This window comes from Cetorhinus maximus, chromosome 7 (assembly GCF_964194155.1).
Source record: "Cetorhinus maximus chromosome 7, sCetMax3.hap1.1, whole genome shotgun sequence".
In the NCBI taxonomy this organism is placed as follows: domain Eukaryota; kingdom Metazoa; phylum Chordata; class Chondrichthyes; order Lamniformes; family Cetorhinidae; genus Cetorhinus; species Cetorhinus maximus.
In genome coordinates, this window is record NC_135885.1 from 4,250,201 (window position 1) to 4,274,441 (window position 24,241).

The 24,241-nt window shown below is 48.4% G+C and overlaps 1 protein-coding gene across 1 annotated transcript in view; it reads right to left on the reverse strand.

The window, feature by feature from the left end:
• Window positions 1-24,241, reverse strand: part of clpb (ClpB family mitochondrial disaggregase) — a 127,238-nt gene that overhangs the window by 40,961 nt on the left and 62,036 nt on the right. The window contains exons 6-7 of the mRNA XM_078544968.1: window positions 15,954-16,051; window positions 4,468-4,582 (exon numbers count right to left, since the gene is read on the reverse strand). Coding sequence (XP_078401094.1) covers window positions 4,468-4,582; window positions 15,954-16,051 — 213 coding nt within the window. The remainder of the gene's footprint in view (window positions 1-4,467; window positions 4,583-15,953; window positions 16,052-24,241) is intronic.

Consider the following 24,241-nt stretch of genomic DNA (forward strand, 5'->3'; position numbering starts at 1 on the left):
GGGAGTGCTGCACTGTCAGAGGGTCAGTACTGAGGGAGTGCTGCACTGTCAGAGGGTCAGTATTGAGGGAGTGCTGCACTGTCAGAGGGTCAGTATTGAGGGAGTGCTGCACTGTCAGAGGGTCAGTATTGAGAAAGCGCTGCACTGTCGGAGGGTCAGTACTGAGGGAGTGCTGCACTGTCCTAAGGGCAGCACTGAGGAACCATTGCATTATCAGAGGGGCAGCAATGAGGAGGCAGTGTACCAAGGGCGGTGCCATCTTTTGGATGAATCAAAATACCATTTCCCCTCCCAAGTGGATATAAAACGTCCCATGGGTGGATGATGTTTCCCAATGTGAGTTAATGAGGTTCATTCACTCACTCAATGTCTGGGAGAATCATGATTTGATTTCTGAAACATGGAACCTCCAACACTGCAGCATTCCCACAGCACAGGCACTGGGAGTGTCAGTGTGGACTGAGGGTCAGTTCCTGATCAGTGGAAGGATTGTGGAAAAGCACTCAGAAGAACAGCGGACTGGACTGAATTCGCAGCTTTCCAAATGCTACCAGTGTGCCAGGGTAGGTGAGTGAGTGAGTGAGAAAGAGAGAGAGAAATGAGGAAGATGACCTGCTCACTGTATATCTCTGAGAGCCAGTAACTTTATGCTTTGATGGGGTGTGGGCGCTGCTGGCTAAAACGCCCTTGAACTGGGTGTCTTGCTCAGTCATTTCAGGAGGGCAGCTAAGAGTCAACCCCATTGCTGTGGGTCTGGAGTCACATGTAGGCCAGACCGGGTAAGGACGGCAGATTTCCTTCCCTAAAGGACATTAGTGAACCAGTTGGGGTTTTACAACAATCGATGATAGTTTTATGGTCACCATCACAGAGACCAGCCTTCAATCCCAGATTTATTAACTGAATTTAAATTCCATCAGCTGTCGTAGTGGGATTTGAACCCATGTCCCCCAGAGTATTAGCCTGGGAGCCTGGATCAATGGTCCATTGGCATTACCAACACACCTCGATTTCCCCCAGTCTATAGAAAAGGAAGGAGAAAAGCGTGTGAGCAATGGTGGGCCAAAAGTAACTGAATTTTGTTTTGCGAAACCCAGAGAGAAAGATTAGTTGAGGAACAAACAAACATGTCTTATATTTTTGTTAACACCGTGTTTCAGGGCGATTGGAAAAGTGTTAAACTTGCTGGGACGCTGTCCCCTGGTTTGACATGATTTGCACTCATTCTGCTGACATGGTGTGGGGCCTTGCAGTGTTAATGATGATGGGCGCTGAGGGGAAACCTGCAACCTCGGTGCAGTTCACAGCTCCAGCAGCAGGAGCTGCGAGGCTGGCGAGGCTGTCTAGCGACTCCACTTGCTGATGGCCCTCAGTCAGACAGGAGTGGGATGCACTTCCATCATGTGTGGGCTAATGGGCGCCGCGGGAGCATCGCAAAGCAGCATTCACTGACGGATCGCTTAGCTGTTGTTTCTAATATAGCTGTCCTTCAGGCCCCACTTCCCTTTCTCCCCCCCCCCAATCCCGCCTCTGATCTCTGCAGCTTTTCAGAGCTACTTCACCCGAGGGTGTCTAGTATACATGGGTGAAGGAGCTGCTGCAGATTAGACAACCTCAAACTTGTTTTGTCTTATTTTTCCAAACAAGATACATGCAGTGAGACGCTGCGTTTACATCTAATGCTTTTTCGTTTGTTCAGGCTCTCTGCTCAACCCCTACTGTGCTTGCCTGCACTCTCCCAGGATCACCCGCACTCCCTCGCTCTCCCATGCACTCTCTTGCTCTGCTGCACACATCTCCATTCTCTTGTCCTCTTTCACGTTCCCTTGCACACTCACTTGCACTCTTGCTCTCCTACGTTCATGCTCTCCCTCTCCCAGAACTGTGCGCACCTTGTGCATGTGGCTTTGTTCTGCTTTTCCCACATCGCTCTCTTCTTCTTATGTTCACAAATGAGAATCGCCACAGTCGCTGTCACGAGGACGAGAATTTCAAAATCAAGACTCTGCTAAACGAGCGCAGGGTCAACAGGACTTGGTGCAAGTTCGGACAGTGAGTTTTCAATGACCTCAAGTTTACAGAGAGCAGAACGTAGAAGGTCAGCCAGGAGTGCATTGAAATAGTTGAGAGTCTAGAGGCAATAAAAGCAAGGATGAGGGTTTCAGCAGATGAGCTGAGGCAGGGGCAGAGGAGGGAGATGCTGCGGAGGAGGAAATTGAGTGTCTTAGTGATGGCGCAGACTTGCAGCCGGGAGCACAACTGCAAAGGTAAGACCACCTTTCAGGCTTCAGTGTTACAGACAGCCAGCAACACAGAGCGAGCGAGAGAGAGAGAGCGAGCGAGCGAGAGAGAGAGTGCGAGCATGCGAGCGTGCAACAGGGAGAGCGAGCACGAGAGCGACAGAGAGAGCGTGTGTGACAGCGAGCGAGACAGAGCGAGAGAACGAGAGGCAATTCAGTATCAAGCCGGGGCTGATAGGAAAACAACCTGTCTGGTTAACAGGTCAGAGAGGAATCAGCTCAGAGCACCTTTAACATCAAGTACTATTGGTAGAATCAGCCCTCGAATTTCAGCTCAAAACTTTATAAAGTATTATAATCAAGCCCCTCTCAAACTGAAAGCACAAACTTTAACAGAACAGCACCTTATAAATATTATTAAATTATTATTCCAGCCAGCCTGCCTGAGAGTTGTTTTATTTCAAACCAGGAAAATATCTTTCTTTCTTCCTTCAAATTGACCTGGAGTCTAAATGAATTACTCGGAAACAACTTGTTCTATTTTCATCAGAACCAAGATAAAGAGCATGGAATAAGAGAAGGCGATTTGGCCATAATTTCCATTGATCCTGCTGCTCAGGCTAAACCACACCCATCACCACTTATGCATAACATTTTTGGGTAAGCTCTCCTCTCTGCAAGCCCCCACTCCACACCCATAGATGTCAGAATCCTATAATACCTGTCTCTGTATTCAATTTGGAATTAAGTGTCGAATCAAACACTCCCAGGACAGGTACAGCACGGGGTTAGATACAGAGTAAAGCTCCCTCTACACTGTACCCATCAAACACTCCCAGGGCAGGTACAGCACGGGGCTAGATACAGAGTAAAGCTCCCTCTACACTGTCCCCATCAAACACTCCCAGGACAGGTACAGCACGGGGTTAGATACAGAGTAAAGCTCCCTCTACACTGTCCTCATCAAACACTCCCAGGACAGGTACAGCACGGGGTTAGATACAGAGTAAAGCTCCCTCTACACTGTCCCCATTAAACACTCCCAGGACAGGTACAGCACAGGGTTAGATACAGAGTAAAGCTCCCTCTACACTGTCCCCATCAAACACTCCCAGGGCAGGTACAGCACGGGGTTAGATACAGAGTAAAGCTCCCTCTACACTGTCCCCATTAAACACTCCCAGGACAGGTACAGCACAGGGTTAGATACAGAGTAAAGCTCCCTCTACACTGTCCCCATCAAACACTCCCAGGGCAGGTACAGCACGGGGTTAGATACAGAGTAAAGCTCCCTCTACACTCACATCACACACTAAATTTTTGCCACAAGATTGGAAAAGGGGCATGGTTTTTCTCATACCAGCTGGCCTATGATCTCTCAGAGCGAGATTGCCCACCTGGTGCTAAACCAGGGTCAAGTGTCTGCTATTGGGCTGAAGCTTCCTGGGAGCTGGGCTAGGACTGGTCAAACTCGCTTCATGCCAAACTTCTACAGCCAGCAGAGAGATTTCTCGACTCCTGTGCCCAGGCTAGCTCTGAACCCAGCCATTCCTTAAAACTGGAGCACGAGGCTGAATATTCTCGGCGGTTTTCTCCTTGACACCGATCCACATAAAACCACGCACTCACAGCTCAGGATATTTGCACAGGAACTGACCAAAGGAGAGGCTTGCGAGACTGGGTTGTTCAAACATTTCAGCAGAGTAACTGAGGACAAAGTATGTTCTCCTGCAGGAGGCTCAGTAACCAGAGGAGATAGATTCAAGGTCACTGGCAAAAGAACCAGAGGGGAGAAGAGGAAAATCTTTCTTTACGCAGCGAGTTGTTGTGCTCTGGAAGGCGCTGTCTGAAAGGGCGTTGGAAGCGGCAGATTCAATAGTGATTTTCAAAAGGGAGTTTGGTAAAATCTCAGAGGAGGAGGATGTTCAGGGCTATGGGGAAAGAGTAGAGGGAGTGAGACTAATGGGATAACTCTTTCAAAAGGCCAGCGCAGGCACGATGGGCCAAATGGCCTTTTTCTGTGCTTTAAGATTCTACTAGAGTGCAATTTCCTGCTACCCCCCTCGCTGTGGGCACAGAAAGCTGGAGTGTGGAACTTGCCCGATAAAATTACAGTTGCTGCTTTAAGCCCCAACTTAATGATTGACTTGCAGATGGTGGCTGTGCCAAACAGGGGGTCCTGCAAACCCACAGCCCGATGCCCATCGTTTGATCGTTTTGTACGTGCCTGCTGCAACAGTGGCGATGGCAGTCTCCTGGCCAATGATGTGTTCTTTCAGTCTCTGCTCCAGCGGGAACCGTCTGCGTTCCTCAGCCTCTCGCTTCCTCTGCTGTTCCTGATACTACAAGTGAGAGGCACACAGACACAGAGGTTGGTCAGTGGGTTAACTTGTCCCTGTAATGATTTAACACATTCACAGCGTTGCTGCAAGACTGGCATTTATCAACCATTCCTTATCTCCCCGACTTACGATGCAACCCAGCGACTTGCTAAACCACTTCAGAAGACTCTAAAGTTATGAATGGAGTTGACGTGGGGAAGATATTTTCACTTGTGAGGGTGAGTAGAGCTGAAGGTCAGAAATATAAGATAATCACTGGTAAATCCATCAGGCAACTCAGGAAAAACCCCTTTGCCCACAGGGAGTGGCTGAGGTGCTTCCCTGCTAGCTTTTGGATTAGACATTAAACCGAAGCCCTGTCTGCCCTCTCAAGTGAACATAAAAGATGCCACAGAACTATTTTGAAGAAGAGCCCGGGTGTTGTCCCTGGGGTTCTGGCCAACATTAATGCCTCAATCATCATTAAAATACGCGATTTGGCTTTTGATATCATTGCCATGGGAGCTTACCGTGTGCAAATTGGCTGCTGTGTTTCCTACATTACAACAGTGACTACACTTCACAAGTACGTCATTGGCTGTAAAGTGCTTTGGGATGTCTTACGATCATGAAATACCAATCTTTCTTTCTTTCTAATTGTGCTTCCGAGCAATTGTTAGAGGTAAGTGAATGATACGTCAGGGCATTTCTGAGAGGAAATGAAGAATAAAGCACATTGGTGTGGGGGGCTGGAGTCACATTTAGATCCAGACGGGACATCAATGAACTGGTTGAGTTTTTAAGGTAATTTGGCAGCTTTCAAATGTCACTGTTCTGGTGCCAGCTCACAATGTGCAGGATTATGAGTGAGAAAAGAGAAATGGGACTAATTGGACATTGTTTTCAAAAAGCTAGCAAAAGCATAATGGGTCAAATGGCCTTTATCTGTGCTGTAGAATTATATGGAAGTAGCAGGTTTATTGGCTTCACTTTTACAAGTTTGGAGTCTCAATTTCCCGGTTTTTAGTTGGGTACCCGATGCCTCAAACTGAGGGAAATTTATTGAGCTCAATCAATCGAATGCCCCAAATCCCACTTGTCAGTCCCCTCCCAAAGGGTGTGTGAGTGAGAGTGAGTGTGAATGTCTGGGAGTGAGCATGAGTGTGTGGGAATGAATGTGATTGAGCGGGTGGGGAGTGAGAGTGTGACAAAGCGTGTGAGCAAGCGAGTGCGTGAAAGTCCTGGCACAGCTGTATTATGTCACAGAGTGGAACAGTCTGTCGAATCTCACTGTAATGAATGGGCACTTTTTTTCCCTTATATTCTTTCATGAGACGCAGGCGTCGCTGGCTAACATTTGTTGCCCATCCCTAATGGTCCTTGCACTGAATGGCTTGCTAGGTCATTTCAGGGGGGCAGTTAAGAGTCAACCACGTTGCTGTGGGTCTGGAGTCACATGTAGGCCAGACCGGGTAAAGGTGGCAGATTTCAGATGCCAGATGGGTTTCTATTTTTTTTTACAACAATTGATGATAGTCACTCTTACTGAGACTAGCTTTCAATCCCAGATTTATTAATTGAATTTAAATTCCACCAGCTACCGTGGTGGGATTTGAATCCCTGACCCCCAGGGCATTAACCTGGACCTCCGGATTACTAATTCAGTGACATTACCACGACGGCACCATCTCACCACGAGCCCCACTTGGGTAAGATACCAGCTGGTGGTCAGTGTCTGTGGGCCTGATCTCCCATCACAGAGTTAGCACCTTCGAGGGAGGAGAGGGGGGCGGAAAAGCAGAATTGCGCAGCAAATAATAATAATGCTTTTTTTATGGACTTTTAAAGGATAGAATAAAACTGCCTTATTTATTTCATATTCTCTGATTAAATTATTCAAAATACCTCCAGCTTTACAACTCCATTTTTTTGAAAGTTTTTGAATATGTATTAAAAGCAGCAAAGCTGTCTGTTAAATATTTGAACGTTTAATCTATTTGTTATTTAGTGGTGCACATTAAGGGATAAGAGTTTGTGTCTGTGAGCGCTATGGAGGTCAGATGCAAATGTGTGAATACCAAACATCAGGCAAATTAAAGAGCTGTGCCCCTATCAGTGTTTTTATATACATATTGATATCCGTGTGTTTTGAGAGGTGTTTGAATGATGCATCTTCTGCCAGAAGGACCTGCATTTTTAGCCTGGTTCAGGTTCAGCATAAGCTCTGCTGTGAGTGCTCCTTTCACAGGGGAGTTGTCTCACAGTTATTGCCCCATTTGAAACCCTGAGAATGATGGATTCCATCAGTTTATCGTGTGTTTGTTTTGCGACTGCATCCATTTTTTTTTATATAAGAAATTTCATTTTGGGCAATTTATCATCAGTCACTTTCTAAAGCATAATGAGAAAAACTGCTACAGAACGAGTAGACTGTGTGTGTGTGTGTGTGTGTGTGTATGTGTATGTGCACGAGTGAGAGTGCATGTGCGTGTGTGTGTGCGCGCACGAGTGAGTGTGCACGAGTGAGTGTGCGTGTGTACATGAGTGTGTGTGTGCACGAGTGAGTATGCACGAGTGAGTGAGTGTGTGTGTGTACATGAGTGAGTGTGTGTGTGCATGAGTGAGTGCATGTGCGTGAGTATGCACGAGTGAGAGAGTGTGTGTGTGTGTACATGAGTGAGTGTGTGTGTGTGCACGAGTGAGTGAGTGCATGTGTGTACATGAGTGAGTGTGTGTGTGTGTGCACGAGTGAGTATGCACGAGTGAGTGAGTATGTGTGTGTGTGTGTGTGTATGTGTACGTACATGAGAGTGTGTGTGTGTGTGTGTGAGAGAGAGAGTGTGAGTGAGTGAGTGTGGGTGAGTGAGTGTGGGTGAGTGAGTGAGTGAGTATGGGCGCCATACTTAAGGAAGGGTGTGAAGGCATTGGAGAGAGTACAGAGGATATTCACAACAAGGGATAAAGAACTGTAGCTATGAGGAAAGGCTGGAGAGGTTGGGACTCTTTTTCTTGGAGAAAAGGAGGCTGAGAGGAGACTTGATAGAGGTATTCAGGATCCTGAGGGGTATGGACAGGGTAAATAGTGACAAACTGCCCCAACTCAAGAGAGCATCAAGAACTAAAGGGCACAGATTCAAAATAATTGGCAAAAGGAGTAAATGTGATGCGCGGAAAAGTTTTTTCATCCAAAGGGAAGTTGGAGTCTGGAACAAACTTCCTGAAAGGGTGGTGGAGGGAGGTTCGATTGCGGTATTCTAAAGGGAATTGGATTGCTACCTGAAAAGAAATAATGTGCAGGGTTACGGAGATAAGGCAGGAGATTGGGACTAGGTGTAATGCTCTTTTAGAGAGCCAGTACAGACTTGATGAGCCGAATGGCCTCCTTCTGCACTGTAAATATTCTGTGATTCTGTGTGTGTGTGTCAGAGAGAGTGAGTGACAGTGCGTGCATGTGTGCGAGAGAGAGTACATGTGCGAGTGAGTGACAGCATGTATATGCATGTTGTGTGCGTGTGTGTGTGTGCGAGTGTGAGAGAGAGTGTGTGTGAGAGAGAAGTGACTGCGTGCACGTGAGTGAGTGCGTCTGCGTGTGTGAGTCTGTGTCTGTGTGTGTGCTTGTGCACATGTGTCCATAAAACTTTCCTTCACTCCTCCTGTCTGTAGATTGCAAGCTGTTAAATTTCAGTGGTATGTTTGGTGGATGTGCAGTTCCATGTGGTTCAATGAAGGTTCCAGGTTTTAGATGGGAAGTGTACTAGGCCCAGCTGCTCTCAGCCGATGTGGTACTGAGCTCCGCACAACAAGCAGTAAGATCCCAGATTGGATGCCTGGCCCAAACTGGTTTCAAAGAGATTCGCATTTATATAGTGCTTTTCACCACCACCAGATGTCTCAAAGTGCTTCACAGCTGATGAAGTGCTTTTTGAAATATAGTCACTGTTGCAATGTAGAAAATGTGGCAGCCAATTTGTGCAGAGCAAGATCCCGCAAACAGCAATGTGATGATAGCCAGATAACCTGTTTTCTGTGATGTTGATTGAGGGCTAAATATTGGCCCAGGACACCGGGGAGAACTCTCCTGCTCTTCTTTGAAATAGTGCCATGGGATCTTTTACATCCACCTAAGTAGGCAGGTGCATTTAATGTCTCATCTGAAAGACGGCACCTACTGACAGTGCAGCACTTCCTCAGCACTACACTGGAGTGTCAGCCTTGATTTTTTTTTGTGCTGAAGCAGGAATTGAAGCCAGAAACGTGAGACTCAGGGGCAAAAGCACTAGTCACTGAACCACAGCTGGCACTCCAGCAGAGTTGATCCCACTCAGAGCAGCTGGCCTCAGGACCTGTGGATGAGGGGATGTAATTTTAAAAAAATATTCATTCACGGTATGTGGACTTCGCTGGCTGTGCCAGCATTTATTGTCCATCCCTAATTACCCTTGAGAAGGGGTTGGTGAGCTGCCGTCTTGAAGCGCTGCAGTCCATGTGGTGTAGGTACACCCACAGTGCTGTTCGGAAGGGAGTTCCAGGTTTGACCTAGCGACAGTGAAGGACACTGGCACATTGGCGGAGTGGGCAGATAGGTGGCAGATGAAGTTCAATGCAGATAAGTGTGAGGTGATACACTTTGGTACAAAGGACAGGGAGAGACAGTATAAAATAAAGGATACTATTCTAAAGGGCGTGCAGAAGCAGAGAGCCCTGGGTGTATGTATACATAAGTCATTAAAGGTGGCAGGACAGGTAGAGAGAGCTGCTTCTGAAGCAGACAGTATTCTAGGCTTCATTAATACGGGCACAGAGTACAAGAGCAGGGAGGTTATGATGAACTTATATAAGGCACTGGTTAGACCTCAGCTGGAGTATTGTGTACAGTTCTGGGCGCCACACTATAGGAAGGATGTGAACACATTGGAGAGAGTGCAGAAGAGGTTTACAAGAATGGATCCAGGGATGAGACACTTCAGTTATGAGGAAAGATTGGAGAAGTTGGGACTGTTTCCATTGGAGAGGAGAAGGCTGAGAGGAGACTTGATAGAAATTTAAAAAATCATGAGGGGTCAGGATAGAGTAGATAGAGAGAAACTGTTCCTGCATCTTGTAGATGTACACACTGCTGCTACTGTGTGTCGGTAGTGGAGGGAGTGAATGTTTGTGGATGAGGTGCCAATCAAGCGGCTGCTTTGTCCTGGATGGTGTTGGGCTTCTTGAGTGTTGTGGGAGCTGCACTCATCCAGTCAAGTGGGGATTATTCCATCACACTCCTGACTTATGCCTTGTAGATGGTGGACAGGCTTTGGGGAGTCAGGAGGTGAGTTACTCGCCACAGGATTCCTAGCCTATGTAGAAGGAGGCCATTTGGCCCATCGTGTCTGCACCAGCTCTCTGAGCATTTTAACTTAGTGCCAATCTCCTGCCTTTTCCCCATAACCCTGCACATTGTTTCTATTTAGATAATCATCCAATGCCCTCTTGAATGCCTCAATTGAACCTGCCTCCACCACACTTCCAGGCAGTGCATTCCAAACCCTAACTACTCGCTGTGTGAAAAAGTTTCTTCTCACCTCACATTTGCTTCTTTTTCAAAACACTTCAAAACTGTGCCCTCTGGTTCTCGATCTGTTTACAAGCAGGAACAGTTCTACGTAACAATTCTGTGATTCTGTGAAGCAACGGTGATATATTTCCAAGTCAGGATGGTGAGTGGCTTGGAGAGGAACTTCCAGGTGGTGGTGTTCCCATCTATCTGCTGCCCTTGTCCTTCTTGATGGTAGTGGTCGTGAGTTTGGAAGGTGCTGTCTAAGGAGTCTTGGTGAATTCCTGCAGTGCATCTTGTAGATGGTACACACTGCTGCTACTGTGTGTCGGTGGTGGAGGGAGTGAATGTTTGTGGATGGGGTGCCAATCAAGCGGGCTGCTTTGTCCTGGATGGTGTCAAGCTTCTTGAGTGTTGTGGGATCTGCACTCATCCAGGCAAGTGGGGAGTATTCCATTACACTCCTGACTTGTGCTTTGTAGAAGGTGGACAGGCTTTGGGGAGTCAGGAGGTGAGTTACTCGCCACAGGATTCCTAGCCTCTGACCTGCTATAGCAGCCACAGTATTTATATGGCTAGCCCAGTTCAGTTTCTGGTCAATGGTAACCCCCAGGATGTTGATAGTGGGGGATTCAGTGATGGTAATGCCATTGAATGTCAAGTTAGATTCTCTCTTGTTGGAGATGGTCATTGCCTGACACTTGTGTGGCACGAATGTTATTTGCCACTTGTCAGCACAAGCCTGGATATTGTCCAGGTCTTGCTGCATTTGGACATGGGCTGCTTCAGTATCTGAGGAGTTGTGAATAGTGCTGAACATTGTGCAATCATCAGCGAACATCCCCATTTCTGACCTTATAATGGAGAGAAGGTCATTGATGAAGCAGCTGGAAATGTTTGGGCCTAGGACACTACCCTAAGGAACTCCTGGAGTGATGTCCTGGAACTGAGACGATTGACTTCCAACAACCACAACAATCTTCCTTTGTGCTAGGTATGACTCCAACCAGTGGAGAGTTTCCCCCCTGATTCCCATTGACTCGAGTTTTGCTACGGCTCCTTGATGCCACACTCGGTCAAATGCTGCCTTGATGTCAAGGGCGGTTACTCTCACCTCACCTTGGGAGTTCAGCTCTTTTGTCCATGTTTGAACCAGGGCTGTAATGAGGTCAGCAGCTGAGTAGCACTGGTGGAACCCAAACTGAGCACTAGTGAGCAGGTTATTGCTGAGTAAGTGCCACTTGATAGCACTGTTGACGACTCCTTCCATCACTTTACTGATGGAGAGTAGACTGATGGGGCGTAATTGGCCGGGTTGGATTTATCCTCCTTTTTTTGTACAGGGCATACCTGAGCGCGGCAAGTTCTGCAGCACAAGTCTTTAGTACTATTGTCGGAATATTGTCAGAGCCCATAGCCTTTGCAGTATCCAGTACCTTCAGCTGTTTACCCGCTGGACTAGCATTTATCGCCCATCCCTAGTTGCCCTTGAGAAGGTGGGGGTGAGCTGCCTTCTTGAACCGCTGCAGTCCATGTGGTGTAGGGACACCCACAGAGTGAAATGAATTGGCTAAAGACTGGCATTTGTGATGCTGGGGACCTCCAGAAGAGGCTGAGATGGATCATCTACTTGGCACTTCTGGCTGAAGTTTGTTGCAATTGCTTCAGCCTTATCTTTTGCACTGATGTGCTGGGCTCCCCCATCATTATTGAACAGGGTTGATCCCTTGGCTTGGTGGTAATGGTTCATTAGTGGATATGCCATGCCATAAGGTTACAGATTGTGGTTGAGTACAATTCTGCTGCTGCTGATGGCCCACAGCGCCTCATGGATGCCCAGTCTCGAGTTGCTAGATCTGTTTGAAATCCATCCCTTTTAGCACAGTGGTAGTGCCACACAACATGGTGGAGGGTATCCTCAATGTAAAGATGGGACTTTGTCTCCACAAGGACTGTGGGGTGGTCACTTCCTACCGATACTGTCACGGACAGATGCATCTGCGACGGGCAGATCGGTGAGGACGAGTTCAAGTATGTTCTCACTCTTGTAGGTTCCCTCACCACCTGCCGCAGACCCAGTCTAGCAGCTTTGTCCTTTAGGACTCAGCCAGCTGGGTCAATGGTGGAGCTACCGAGCCACTCTTGGTGATGGACATTGAAGTCCCCACCCAGAGTATATTCTGCACCCTCGCTTCCTCCAAGCAGTATTCAATTTGGAGGAGCACTGATTCATCAACTGAAGGTGGTGGGGATGGTCGGTGGGGGGGGGGGGGGCGGTAGGTGGTAATCAGCCGGATGTTTTCTGCCCATGTTTGATCTGATGCCATGGGACTTCATGGAGTCTGGAGTCGATGTTGAGGACTCCCAGGGCAACTCCCTCCCGACTGTATACCAGTGAGCCGCCACCTCCAGATATTGATTGAATTCAAATGTCACTATCTGCCGGTGGGACAGGACATAGCCAGGGATGGTGATGGTGGTGTCTGGGACATTATCATAGTCTAACTATGTCAGGCTGTTGCTTGTCTAGTTTGAGACAGCTCTCCCAATTTTGGCACTAGCCCCCAGGTGTAAGTAAGGAGGACTTTGCAGGGTTGACAGGGCTGAGTTTGCCACTGTCGACCATGGTTTCATGGTCATCATTAGATTTTTAATTCCAGATATTTACTGAATTCAAATTTCACCATCTGCCATGGTGGGATTCGAACCCAGGTCCCCAGAACATTACCCTGGGTCTCGAGATTACTAGCCCAGCGACAATACCACTAAGGCCTCCGCCTCCCCTGAGTGACCCCCCATGAGCCCCATATGAATTTGTGAGTTGCATAAAATAAGGGAAAAAAAGCTTGCATTTCATTAATGCAAAACATCATTTAAGTTGTGTTTTTTAAGTTTTGAGTTCATTATAGTTAGAACAATTTCTCCATATTTGTCACCCCCATTGTCAATTCCTGTAAAAACCCATCTGGTTCACTTATGTCCTTTAGGGAAGGAAATCCGCCATCCTTACACAGTCTGGCCTACATGTGACTCCAGACCCACAGCAATGTGGTTGACTCTTAATTGGCCTCTGAAATGGGCCTCGCAAGCCACTCAGTTGTATCAATTTGCTTAAAAGCCTAAAAGGAATGGAACCAGACGGACCACCCGGCATCGACCTAGGCACCGGAAATAACAACGGCAACCTCAGCCCTGTTGATCCTGTAAAGTCCTCCTTACTAACATCTGGGGGATAGTGTCGAAATTGGGAGAGTTGTCTCACAGACTAGTCAAGCAACAGCCTGACATAGTCATCCTCACGGAATCATAACTTACAAACAATGTCCCAGACACCACCATCACCATCCCTGGGTATGTCCTGTCCCACTGACTGATGGTGAAATTTGAATTCAATAAAAATCTCCCAGGAAAGATGCAGCACAGAGAAAGATACAGAGTAAAGCTCCCGCTACATTGTCCCCAACAAACACTCCGAGGGCAGGTACAGCACGGGGTTAGATGCAGCTTGAAACTCACCGATTAGGTAAGGAATGGGTAGATTTTATTTTTATTCATTCCCGGTATGTGGGCTTCGCTGGCTGGGCCAGCATTTATTGCCCAAACCGAGTTGCCCTTGAGAAGGTGGTGGTGAGCTGCCTTCTTGAACCGCTCCAGTCCATGTGGTGTAGGTACACCCACAGTGCTGTTAGGGAGGGAGTTCCAGGATTTTTACCCAGTGACAGTGAAGGAACGGCGATATATTTCCAAGTCAGGATGGTGAATGATTTGGAGCGGTACTTCCAGGTGGTGGGTGTTTCCCTTGTCCTTTAGATGGTAGTGGTGGTGGGTTTGGAAGGTGCTGTCTAAGGAGTCTTGGTGAATTCCTGCAGTGCATCTTGTCGATGATACACACTGCTGCTACTGTGCGTCGGTGATGAAGCAAGCGGGGAATATTCCATCAAACCCCTGACTTGTGCCTTGTAGATGGTGGACAGGCTTTGGGGAGTCAGGAGGTGAGTTAATCGCTGCAGCTGCTGATCTGCTCTTGTAGCCACAGTATTTATATGGCTAGTCCAGTTCAGTTTCTGGTCAATGGTAACCCCCAGGATGTTGATAGTGGGGGATTCAGTGATGGTAATGCCATTGCACATCAAGGGGCGATGGTTAGATGGGAGTAAAGTTTCATATGCATCATGACCTGAAAGTTTTGCTGTGTCTGCAAATCAACAGAGCCTTTGGGGACCACAAGCAAAGTTTAAATTCTTATTGCTTTCAATTTGCAGATGTTCAGACTAATAATATTAACAGATGCTTTGACCTGGGATAAATTAATTCAACACTGACAAAAGCCCTTTCCCTAAACATCCAGGACTTTAAAAGGACACACGGCAATCAGTTGGCCGGCAGTGCAATAGCCCGAGCAGTGCCGGGTTCAAGCAGTGGCCCCTGCTGAGACTAAAGCCAGTCCCCAAAGAAGAGGCGGTGATGGAGGCCAGACTTTATGCAAATCTGGGGTATTGGCAGGGCCTGGTGGGGGGCGGCTGGGTTTGAGAGGACAGGGGGCACGGTTAAAGCCGGGGGTATGATATTGTGGAGCCACAAAGGAGGACACCCCCACTGCTTGCTTGACACCAGCTCGCCCAGTGAAAGCTGATGGGCTACCCACCCGGCGTGGGTAAAATAGTGCTGGCGGCAGAATGAGGCACTTTAAGTGGCCATTAACTGGCCAGCGAAGTGTCTCGTTAGGCCCAACGTCGGGCAGGCCTGACGCCTCCACCGTCCCTCACAAAATGGGAGAAAGGGCGGGGTAGGTGGCTGGCAGGCCACCCGCTGCATCGTATGAACACCCCCCACCACCCCCACACCCCCCATGTTTTCAAACACACTGTAAAATTCTGCCCATTGACTATATATAGCTGCTGGAACAACATTTAACATAAATACATCACATTATTGACCCCCCTCCCCCCTTTTCAAACTTGTCTTTAAAAACACCGACTGATAAGTGCTTCGGTCGCAGTCCTTTCTGTACCTTGCTTGAGAATGTTGCCTGGGGCAGACTATTTGACACCAACTTTGGTTTCACTGTGAGCCCTATCCAGAGTCCAATGCAGAACAAGTTAGAAACAGGAGAAAGTTCCTCTGCAGCAATGACGTGTCATGCGGTAAAACATCCCAAAGCTGCAGAGGAGCGATTATCATGAAAAATGTGACCATATAAGGAGATATTAGGGCAGATGAACAAAAGCTTGATCAAAGAGGTAGGTTTTAAGGAGCATCTTAAAGCAGGAGAGAGAGAGAGGTGGAGAAGTTTAGGGAGGGAATTTCAGAGCTTGCAGATCTAGGCAGCTGAAGGCACGGCCACCAATGGTGGAGCAATTAAAATTGGGGGTGCGCAAGAGGCCAGAATTGGAGCAGCGCGGATATCTCGGAGGGTTGTGGGGCTGGAGGAGATTATAGAGATCGGAAGTGGGGGGGCGAGGCCATTATGGGATCTGAATGCAAGGATCAGAATTTTAAATTCCTAGCAATGTCCAGACTGAGAGCCAATGTAGGGTCAGAAAGATAAATACTGGCAAGAAAACTGGTCAGAACTCTGCTGCTCTTCTATGAAATAGTCAAACTGGATCTTTTCTACTCACCTGAGAGGGCCTTCATTTAAGGTTTCATCTGAAAACAGTGCCTCTGACAGTGCAGCACTCCTTAGTACTTCACTGGCCTACCTGATGTGTGAGGCTGTGTCAAACATTGCCTTTTCCAATGACTGGTTAGAGGTCAAATTCATTCTCAATAGTTTGAGAAACAATAAGTAATGTAGCTGTATCTGCTCGAGGACAGTGGGACCCTCTTCCTAAAAGCTTAGGATGCTGCACTCACCTTCACTTCAGCCTCTTTCAATAGCTTTTTGACTTCCCCTTCCCTGGCGTAGTCCACTGGTGTGTGTCCCATATCATTGCGCAGTAAAGGATTGGCACCTGAGGAGGAGAATAGTGGAAGTTCAACAAGATGACCCCCACCAAAAGCTTCAACTCCCTAACAAGCCTCTTCATAACTCATCATCTCTGCAGCTCCCCGACCCCCCCACCCCACCTACCCCACACCCCTGAACCACCCCACATCCCCGCCCCACCCACCCCACACCCCTGACCCACCCCACATCCCCGACCCACCCACCCCACAACCCTGCCCCGACCCACCCACCCCACAACCCTGACCCACCCCGACCCACCCACCCCACACCCCTGAACCACCCCACATCCCCGCCCCCACCACCCCCACCCTGAACCATCCCACATCCCTGCCCCCACCCCACACCCCTGACCCACCCCACATCCCCGCCCTGACCCACCCCACATCCCTGACCCACCCCACATCCCTGACCCACCCCACACCCCTGACCCACCCCACACCCCTGACCCACCCCACACCCCTGACCCACCCCACATCCCTGACCCACCCCACACCCCTGACCCAACCCACACCCCTGACCCACCCCACATCCCTGACCTACCCCACATCCCCGCCCTGACCCACCCCACATCCCTGACCCACCCCACATCCCTGACCCACCCCACATCCCTGACCCACCCCACACCCCTGACCCACCCCACACCCCTGACCCACCCCACACCCCTGACCCACCCCACATCCCTGACCCACCCCACACCCCTGACCCAACCCACACCCCTGACCCACCCCACATCCCTGACCCACCCCACACCCTTGACCCACCCCAAATCCCCGCCCCGCCCCACCCACCCCAAATCCCTGCCCCGCCCCACCCACCCCACAACCCTGACCCACCCCACACCCTTGACCCACCCCACATCCCCGCCCCGACCCACCCAGCCACCCCTCACCCCCACCCAGCCACCCCTCACCCCCACCCACCCCACGACCAACCTCACCCCTCCGATCCATGCCCCTGACCTCGACCCCACCCCCACCCCACATCCCCGCCCCCCCAACCCACCCACCCAACACCCCGACCCAACCCCACCCCCACCCCAATCCTGACCCACCTCCCACCCCGACCCAACCCCCATCCCGACCCACCCCACATCCCCGACCCACCCCACATCCCCGACCCACCTCACACCTCCGACATCGCCGCCCCGACCCACCCACCAATCCCGCGCCCCTGACCCACCTCACAACCCAACCCAACCTCCACCCCGACCCACCCCACACCCCCAACCCACCCCCTCACCCCACACACTTGACCAACCCTGCCGCACTCCCGCCCCAACCATCCACTCACAGCACCGACCCACCCACACTCTTGCCCCCGACCCACCCACACTCCTGCCCCCGACCCACCCACACTCCTGCCCGCGGCTCATTACCCTGTCACTGTCAATGCACCAGACTTTCCATTCACTCAAGTGCCACCCTCAACACACAAACAGTCTCCTGTACAAAGCCGCTAACATAGTGAAACTTTCCCCGAATGCTTCACAACTTGCGGCTTCAATCTGAGCAGGAGCAGGGATAAGAGTTGGGCAAAACAGGAGGTTTTTGAAGGTCACATTTTTAAGGGGAAAGATGTGGCAAGGGTTAAGGAGAGAGTCCCAAGTACAAGGGAGTATGTTGGCTGAAGAGACAGCCACCAATGGTAAACTGGGAATGAGATGCAGAGGAGGCTGGGATAAGGAGAGGCCAGTGGATATGAATTGGGACATGTGGCTGGAGGAGAGGTAGAGAGGGAGCGAAGCCGTGGAATGGATTTGCAAACAAGGAGAAACTCGAGATACACTCAGACACATCCCGACCAGCCTCTTGCACAGCTTTCCATTACCCTAGCCTGAAAATATATAAATGATGCATCGGCAAACTAAACACAGATAAAAGGCAACGTAGATCTTTGACAAGCAGCCGGGTGTTTTTTTACAAGATTACAGCCTGGGTGAATATCCGTTCTCTGGGAGATATGTGGTGTGCCCCTGAGCATGTCTGCTGCAGTGAAGGATTTACACTCTGCTCTTTGCAATATTGATCGTTGCTGTGCAGAGGCACTCCTAAGGGTGGCATTGCGATTGCTTGCTCACACGCAATCAATTCCAGAGTTTTATGATTACTTAAAAAAATCATATGATATACTGGATCGCCACCCCTGGCAGGCAGTGCTTGTGGGCAGTTCAGGGCATTGGAATGTGGTAAGCTGTCCATGCCACCTGCAGCTGAGCTAATCTTACTGCTTCATTTCTCATCGGCTGTCTACGAGGGTTTCGTAGAATGATACAGCATGAAAGCAGGCCATTTGGTTCTTTCTTCTCGCCCATGTCTGCTCTTTGAGAGAGCTATCCGATTAGCCCACTCCCCCCCTGATTATTTCCCATAGCCCTGCAAATGATTCCCTATCAGGTGTTTCCTGTTTGAAAGGGCTCAAGCACAAAAATCCAGGCCGACGCTCCCAGTGCAGAACTGAGGGAATGCTGCGCTGTCAGACTTATAGGGTACGTTTGCCCCCTCAGGTGGATGTAAAACAACCCATGACACTATTTTGAAGAACAGCAGAAAAGTTCTCCTCTTGTGTCCTGGCCAATATTTAACCCTTGAACCAACATCACAAAATCACAGCATCACAGATTATCTGGTTAATTTCGTATTGCTGTTTGTGGGAGCTTCCTGTGTGTAAACTGACTGCTGCATTTCCTGCATTACATCAGTAACTACACCCAGGAAGTACTACATTGGCTGTAAAGTGCTCAGAGCTGTCCTGTGGCCGTGAAAGGATCTATATAAATGCAAGTCTCTGTTTTTGTTTTTCATTCACCAGTACTTTTGCCAATTATCTTCAATCTGTCCTCTGATTGCTGACCCTCCTGCCACTGGAAACAGATTCTCTTTATTTATGCTATCAAAACCATCCATGACTTTGAACACCTATATTAAATATCCCCTAGAATTTCCCTGCTTGGAGGAGAACAATCCCAGCTTCCTCAATCTCTCCACATTAACTGAAGAACCACGTCCCTGCTATCATACCAGTAAATCTCCCCCCGCACCCTTTCCGAAGCCTTGTCATCATTGCTATAGTGTGGTGACCACAACTGGGCAGAGTTATCCAGCTGAATCCTAACCATTGATTTATTTAGCATAACACTCTTGCTAACTTCTCTGTTAATTGTGAGGCAGGCACCGGTACTTGCCCACTTCCGTCGTATTATTCTCTTTCATAAGGCGAGGGAGGTAAATATTTGGGTTTGGGGGGGGGCGCTTCACTGTGGAATATGTTCCCCTCACGATGATGCCTTGGCAAGCATTGCTGCATCATGAGGTCTCAGGGTGCACGGATGCTCCACTTTGTCTTTTGCCCATTGTCTTCGCATTCACGTCTTTCTCTCTGTGTGCCACTTTCTCCCTGCGTCCCTATCACTTTCTCTCGTTCTGCTGGCTACACTCTACTGCCTTTCTGTTACTTTTTTTTTTAAACTGTGTTTGTCACTCTCTCCTTTCCATGTTTCTCCTTGTCGCAACTCTGTAACTGCTCCCACTCGCGCTCTGTATTGGGACTGGATGGGACTGTGTATGAGAGGGAGCACAGTGGACTTGGGTGAGACTGAGAGACAGAGCAAAACGAGTCTCGTGAAGCGAGGTGCATGGCTCTGGGGCTCTTTGTTTAAGGCTGGAACTGTCCCTTTCATACTTGCTCTCAATTAGTTTCCCCTTTCATCAATAATGGAATTTGCCTAATCAGTGAAGAATGACACAGTAATCAGACAATCAATGAGGATAGAAAAATGACTGCAATATAATACTGTAGTAGCTCAGACCATAAATTACTGAGGGAGCCATTAAGGAATCATTATTTAAAGGTGTAGAGGAGGCGAGGCATTTAAAAATAAAATCCCCCAACTGCACAGAGAGGAGGAAGTTTGCCACTGCTGGTCAGGCTGTAGCGTTGGGACATCTGAACAATCGTCTCGGTAAATTTCAAACGCTGCAAATCCGGCACAAAAACAGTAAAGTTCCCCGTATCCCAACTTGTACCAACTTCCGTTCACCCACCAGCCGCTATGTTCGCTGACCTACATTGGCTTCAGGTCTGACAGCGCCTCAATTTTAAAATTCTCATCCTTGGTTTTCAAATCCCTCCATGATCTCGCCCCCTCCCTATCTCTGGAATCTCCTCCAGCCCCACAACCCTCCGGGATCACGGCGCTCCCCCAATTCCGGCCTCTCCAGCATCCCCGAGCTTAATCACTCCAGCTGACACTGCCTTCAGCTGCCTGGGCCCTAAGCTGTGGAATTCCCTCCCTGAACCTCTCCACCTTTATCTCTTCCCCCCTTTAAAAGGTGCTCCTTAAAACTTCCTACCTCTTTGACTAAGCTTTTGGTCGTCTGACCTAACGGGCGGGATTACCCGCACCCGCCCTCTGCCGCCAACTTCGGGTCCCGCCGCAAATCAACGGGCTTCTTTCTGGCTGGGGCACCGCCTCCCCCTGCGGTGGGTCCCACCCATGACGGGGCCGAAAAATCCTGGCCAATATCTCCTCACGTGGGTCGGTGTCAAATTTTGTTTGATGAGGCTCCAGTGAAGCACTTTGGGATGTTTTACTGGGTTAAAGGCCCTGTACACATGCAGATTTTTGTTTTGCCTCTGCAGGTGGAAAGGCAGGGTAGGTAAGGCTATTTAAAAATAACACACAGGATCCAGGGCTTTATAAAACAGCACATGGAGCACAAAAAACAAGAACGTAATACTATTAAAAACAAAAAAACTGCGGATGCTGGAAATCCAAAACAAAAACAGAAACAGAAATACCTGGAAAAACTCAGCAGGTCTGGCAGCATCGGCGGAGGAGAGCACAGTTGACGTTTCGAGTCCTCATGTAATACTAATACTAATGTAATACTGATCCTTTATAGGTCACAGGCTAGCCCTCAATTGGAGTCCAATTCTGGACACACATTTTAGGGAGGATTGCTAAGGAGGTGATGCAGAGGAGATTTACCAGAATAGTTAGGAACGAGGGATTCCAGTTATCTGGAAAAGCCGGAGGAGCTTGCGATTGTTCTGCTTTGAGCAGAGAAGGTTTAGAGGAGATTTGAAAGGTGTTTAATATAGCGAAGCGTTTAGATACAATAATTGAAGAGAAACTGTTTCCAGTGGGAAAGAGTCAATAATCAGAGGACACAGAAACAATGAAAAGAAAGACTAACATTTACATGGTGCTTTTCACGATCACTGGACATTTCAAAGTGCCTTACAGCCAATGAAGGACTTTTTGACGTGCATTTATTCACTGAGGTGGGCAAACCCTCAACCTCTACCTCCCAGAAGGACAAGGGCAGCAGATACATGGGAACACTACCCCCCCTGCAAGTTCCCCTCCAAGCCACACACCATCCTGACCTGGAACTACATCGCCGTTTCTTCACTGTCGCTGGGTCAAAATGATCCCTAACAGCACTGTGGGTGGACCTACACCACAGGGACTACAGCGGTTCAAGGCGGCAGCTCACCGCCACCTTCTCAAGGATAATTAGGGTGGACAGTAATTGTTGGTCTAGCCCACACCCCATGAGTGAACAAATAAAAAAGTGTCAGCCAATTTGTGTACAGCAAACTTCCATAAACAGCATTATGATAATGACCAGATAATCTGTCTTTGTGACATTGATTGAGGGATAAGTTTTGGCCAGGACACTGGGGAGAACTTGAAAAGACCATAAGACGTAGGAGCAGAAGTAGGCCATTCAGCCCATCACGTCTGCTCCACCATTCAACGAGATCATGGCTGATCTGATAATCCTTAACTCCGCTTTCCTGCCTTTTCCCCATAACACTTGATTCCCTTACTGATTAAAAATCTGTCTAGCTTAGTCTTGATAAGACCATATGACGTAGCAGCAGAAGTAACTCTCCTGTTCTTCTTCAAACTCGTGGCATGGGATCTTTTGCATCCACCCGAGCAGGCAGATGGGGGCATCGGTTTAATGTCTCATCTGAAAGATGGCACCTCTAACAAGGCGGCAGTACTTTACTGGAGCATCAGCTGTGACTTCTGTGCTCAAGAGTGGGACGTGAACCCAGAACATTGGGCCTCAGAGGCCAGAGTACTGCCCAGTGAACCACAGCTGACACAGATTTATGATGATTAGCAAAAGAACCAAAGGCAAACCTGAGGAAGGTTTTTTTTTAATGCAATGAGTGGTTAGGATTTGGAATACACTGCGTTTGCCACAGATAGTAGCTTTCAAAAGAGAATTGGACAAATCCATGTAGGAGAGAATAATTGCAGGGACATGGGAAGGAATGGGATTAACAGATTGCTCTTTGAAATAGCTGAATCGATGGGCCATTCTGTACTATTCTATGAATGCAAGTGTAGGCTAGAATACTGGAGAGAACTTCTTCAGAGTAGTGCAAGGGGATCTTTTACATCCACCTTAAGAGGGCAGACAGAGCCTCGGGTTAATGGCTCATCCAAAAGACGGCAGTGCAACACTCCCTCAGTACTGCAATGGGGGGGGAGGTGTCAGCCTGGATTGTCAGGTCAAATCCCTGGACAGTAAACATATATATCCACCTAGTAAAAGGGAAGAGGTCAATGGTTAATGCTCCCAGACCAAAAAATGGCCGTTCACCTTATTGATGCTGGTGGGAGTCTTGCTGTGTGTAAGTGTGACACCCCACTACCCACCACCCAGTTTTGCTTGCATTGCAGTCACTGCCTTTCAAAGTAATTCACTGTATGCGTATAGTGCTTTGAGGCATTTCTGAGAGATGTGATAAGACTCGCGGCACATACGCAAAGCTCTCTCTACTCAGTATTGCCTGTGAATGGTAGTGCACGCCTGGACAATTTAAAATGTTTACAAAATAGAGCATCAGTTGTCACAGCTGGGGTTGGAAGAAGAGAAGATAGTACTCTGACCTTAGCAATGTACAAGATTACAGGATGTGAAATGGATTCCACTTCTGCTAATAAGGAAGGTGGAGATCGCGATCATTTGACAAGGCCGGGTTTCACATTTTCCAGACTGCTCATCTGCCCACAACTCACCCCAATCCACTCACCATTGTCCTGTGCCATAAAAACCTCCCCCGGTCTGTCAGAACAATACAGCACAGGAGACCATTCAGCCCATTGTGGCTGTGCTGGCTCTTTGAAAAGCTCCAATTGCTCTTTCCCCATAGCCAGCAAATTTTCTCTTTTCAAGTATTTTATGAATTCTCTTTTGAGAGTTATTCCAGGATCTGTCCTTTCAGGTAGCACATTTCAGAACCACAACAACTCACTGAGTAAATAAAGTATCATCTCAACTCTGGTTCTTTATATTTTAATTCATTCACAGGGTGTGAGCAAGTCCAGCATTTGTTGCCCATTTCTACTTGCCCCTGAGAAGGTGGTGGTGAGCCACCTCCTTGAACTGCTGCAGTCCATTTAGTGCAGGTACACCCAATTATTTCAAATCGGCATCCCCTGCTTACCAGTGTGCAGAGTTTCCATCGATCTTTTGCATGTTAAGGACATCAAGGAATATGACATAATGCAGAAAAATGAAGTTGAAGTAGGAGATCAGCAATGTAATGTGGGCAAATGCGCAATTGTCCATTTTGACAGGAAGAATAAAAAAGAAGCATATTATCTAAATGGGGGGAGGTTGCAGAGCTCTGAGTTTCAGAGGGATCTGGGTGTCCTAGTGCATGAATCACAAAAGGTGCAGCAAGTAATTAGGAAAGCTAATAGAATGTTATCATTTATCGCGAGGGGAACTGGATACAAAAGTAGGGAGGTTATACTTCAGTTGTACAGGGCATTGGTGAGACCACATCTGGAGTATTGTGTACAGTATTGGTCTAATTATTTAAGGAAAGATGTAAATGCATTAGAAGCAGTTCAGGAATGATTTACTAGACTAATAACAGGGATGGGTGGGTTGTCTTATGAGAAAAGGTTGGTCAGGTTAGGCTTATATCCACTGGAGTTCAGAAGAGTGAGAGGCAACTTGATTGAAGCTTTTAATATCTTGAGGGGACTTGACGGTGGATGTGGAGAGGATGTTTCTGCTTGTGACAGAATCTAGAACTAGGGGTCACTGTTTAAAATTAAGGGGTCGCCCATTTAAGACAAAGATAAGGAGAAATTTTTTCTCTCAGAGGGTCGTGAGTCTTTGGAACTCTCTTCCTCAAAAGGTAGTGGAAGCAGAGTCTT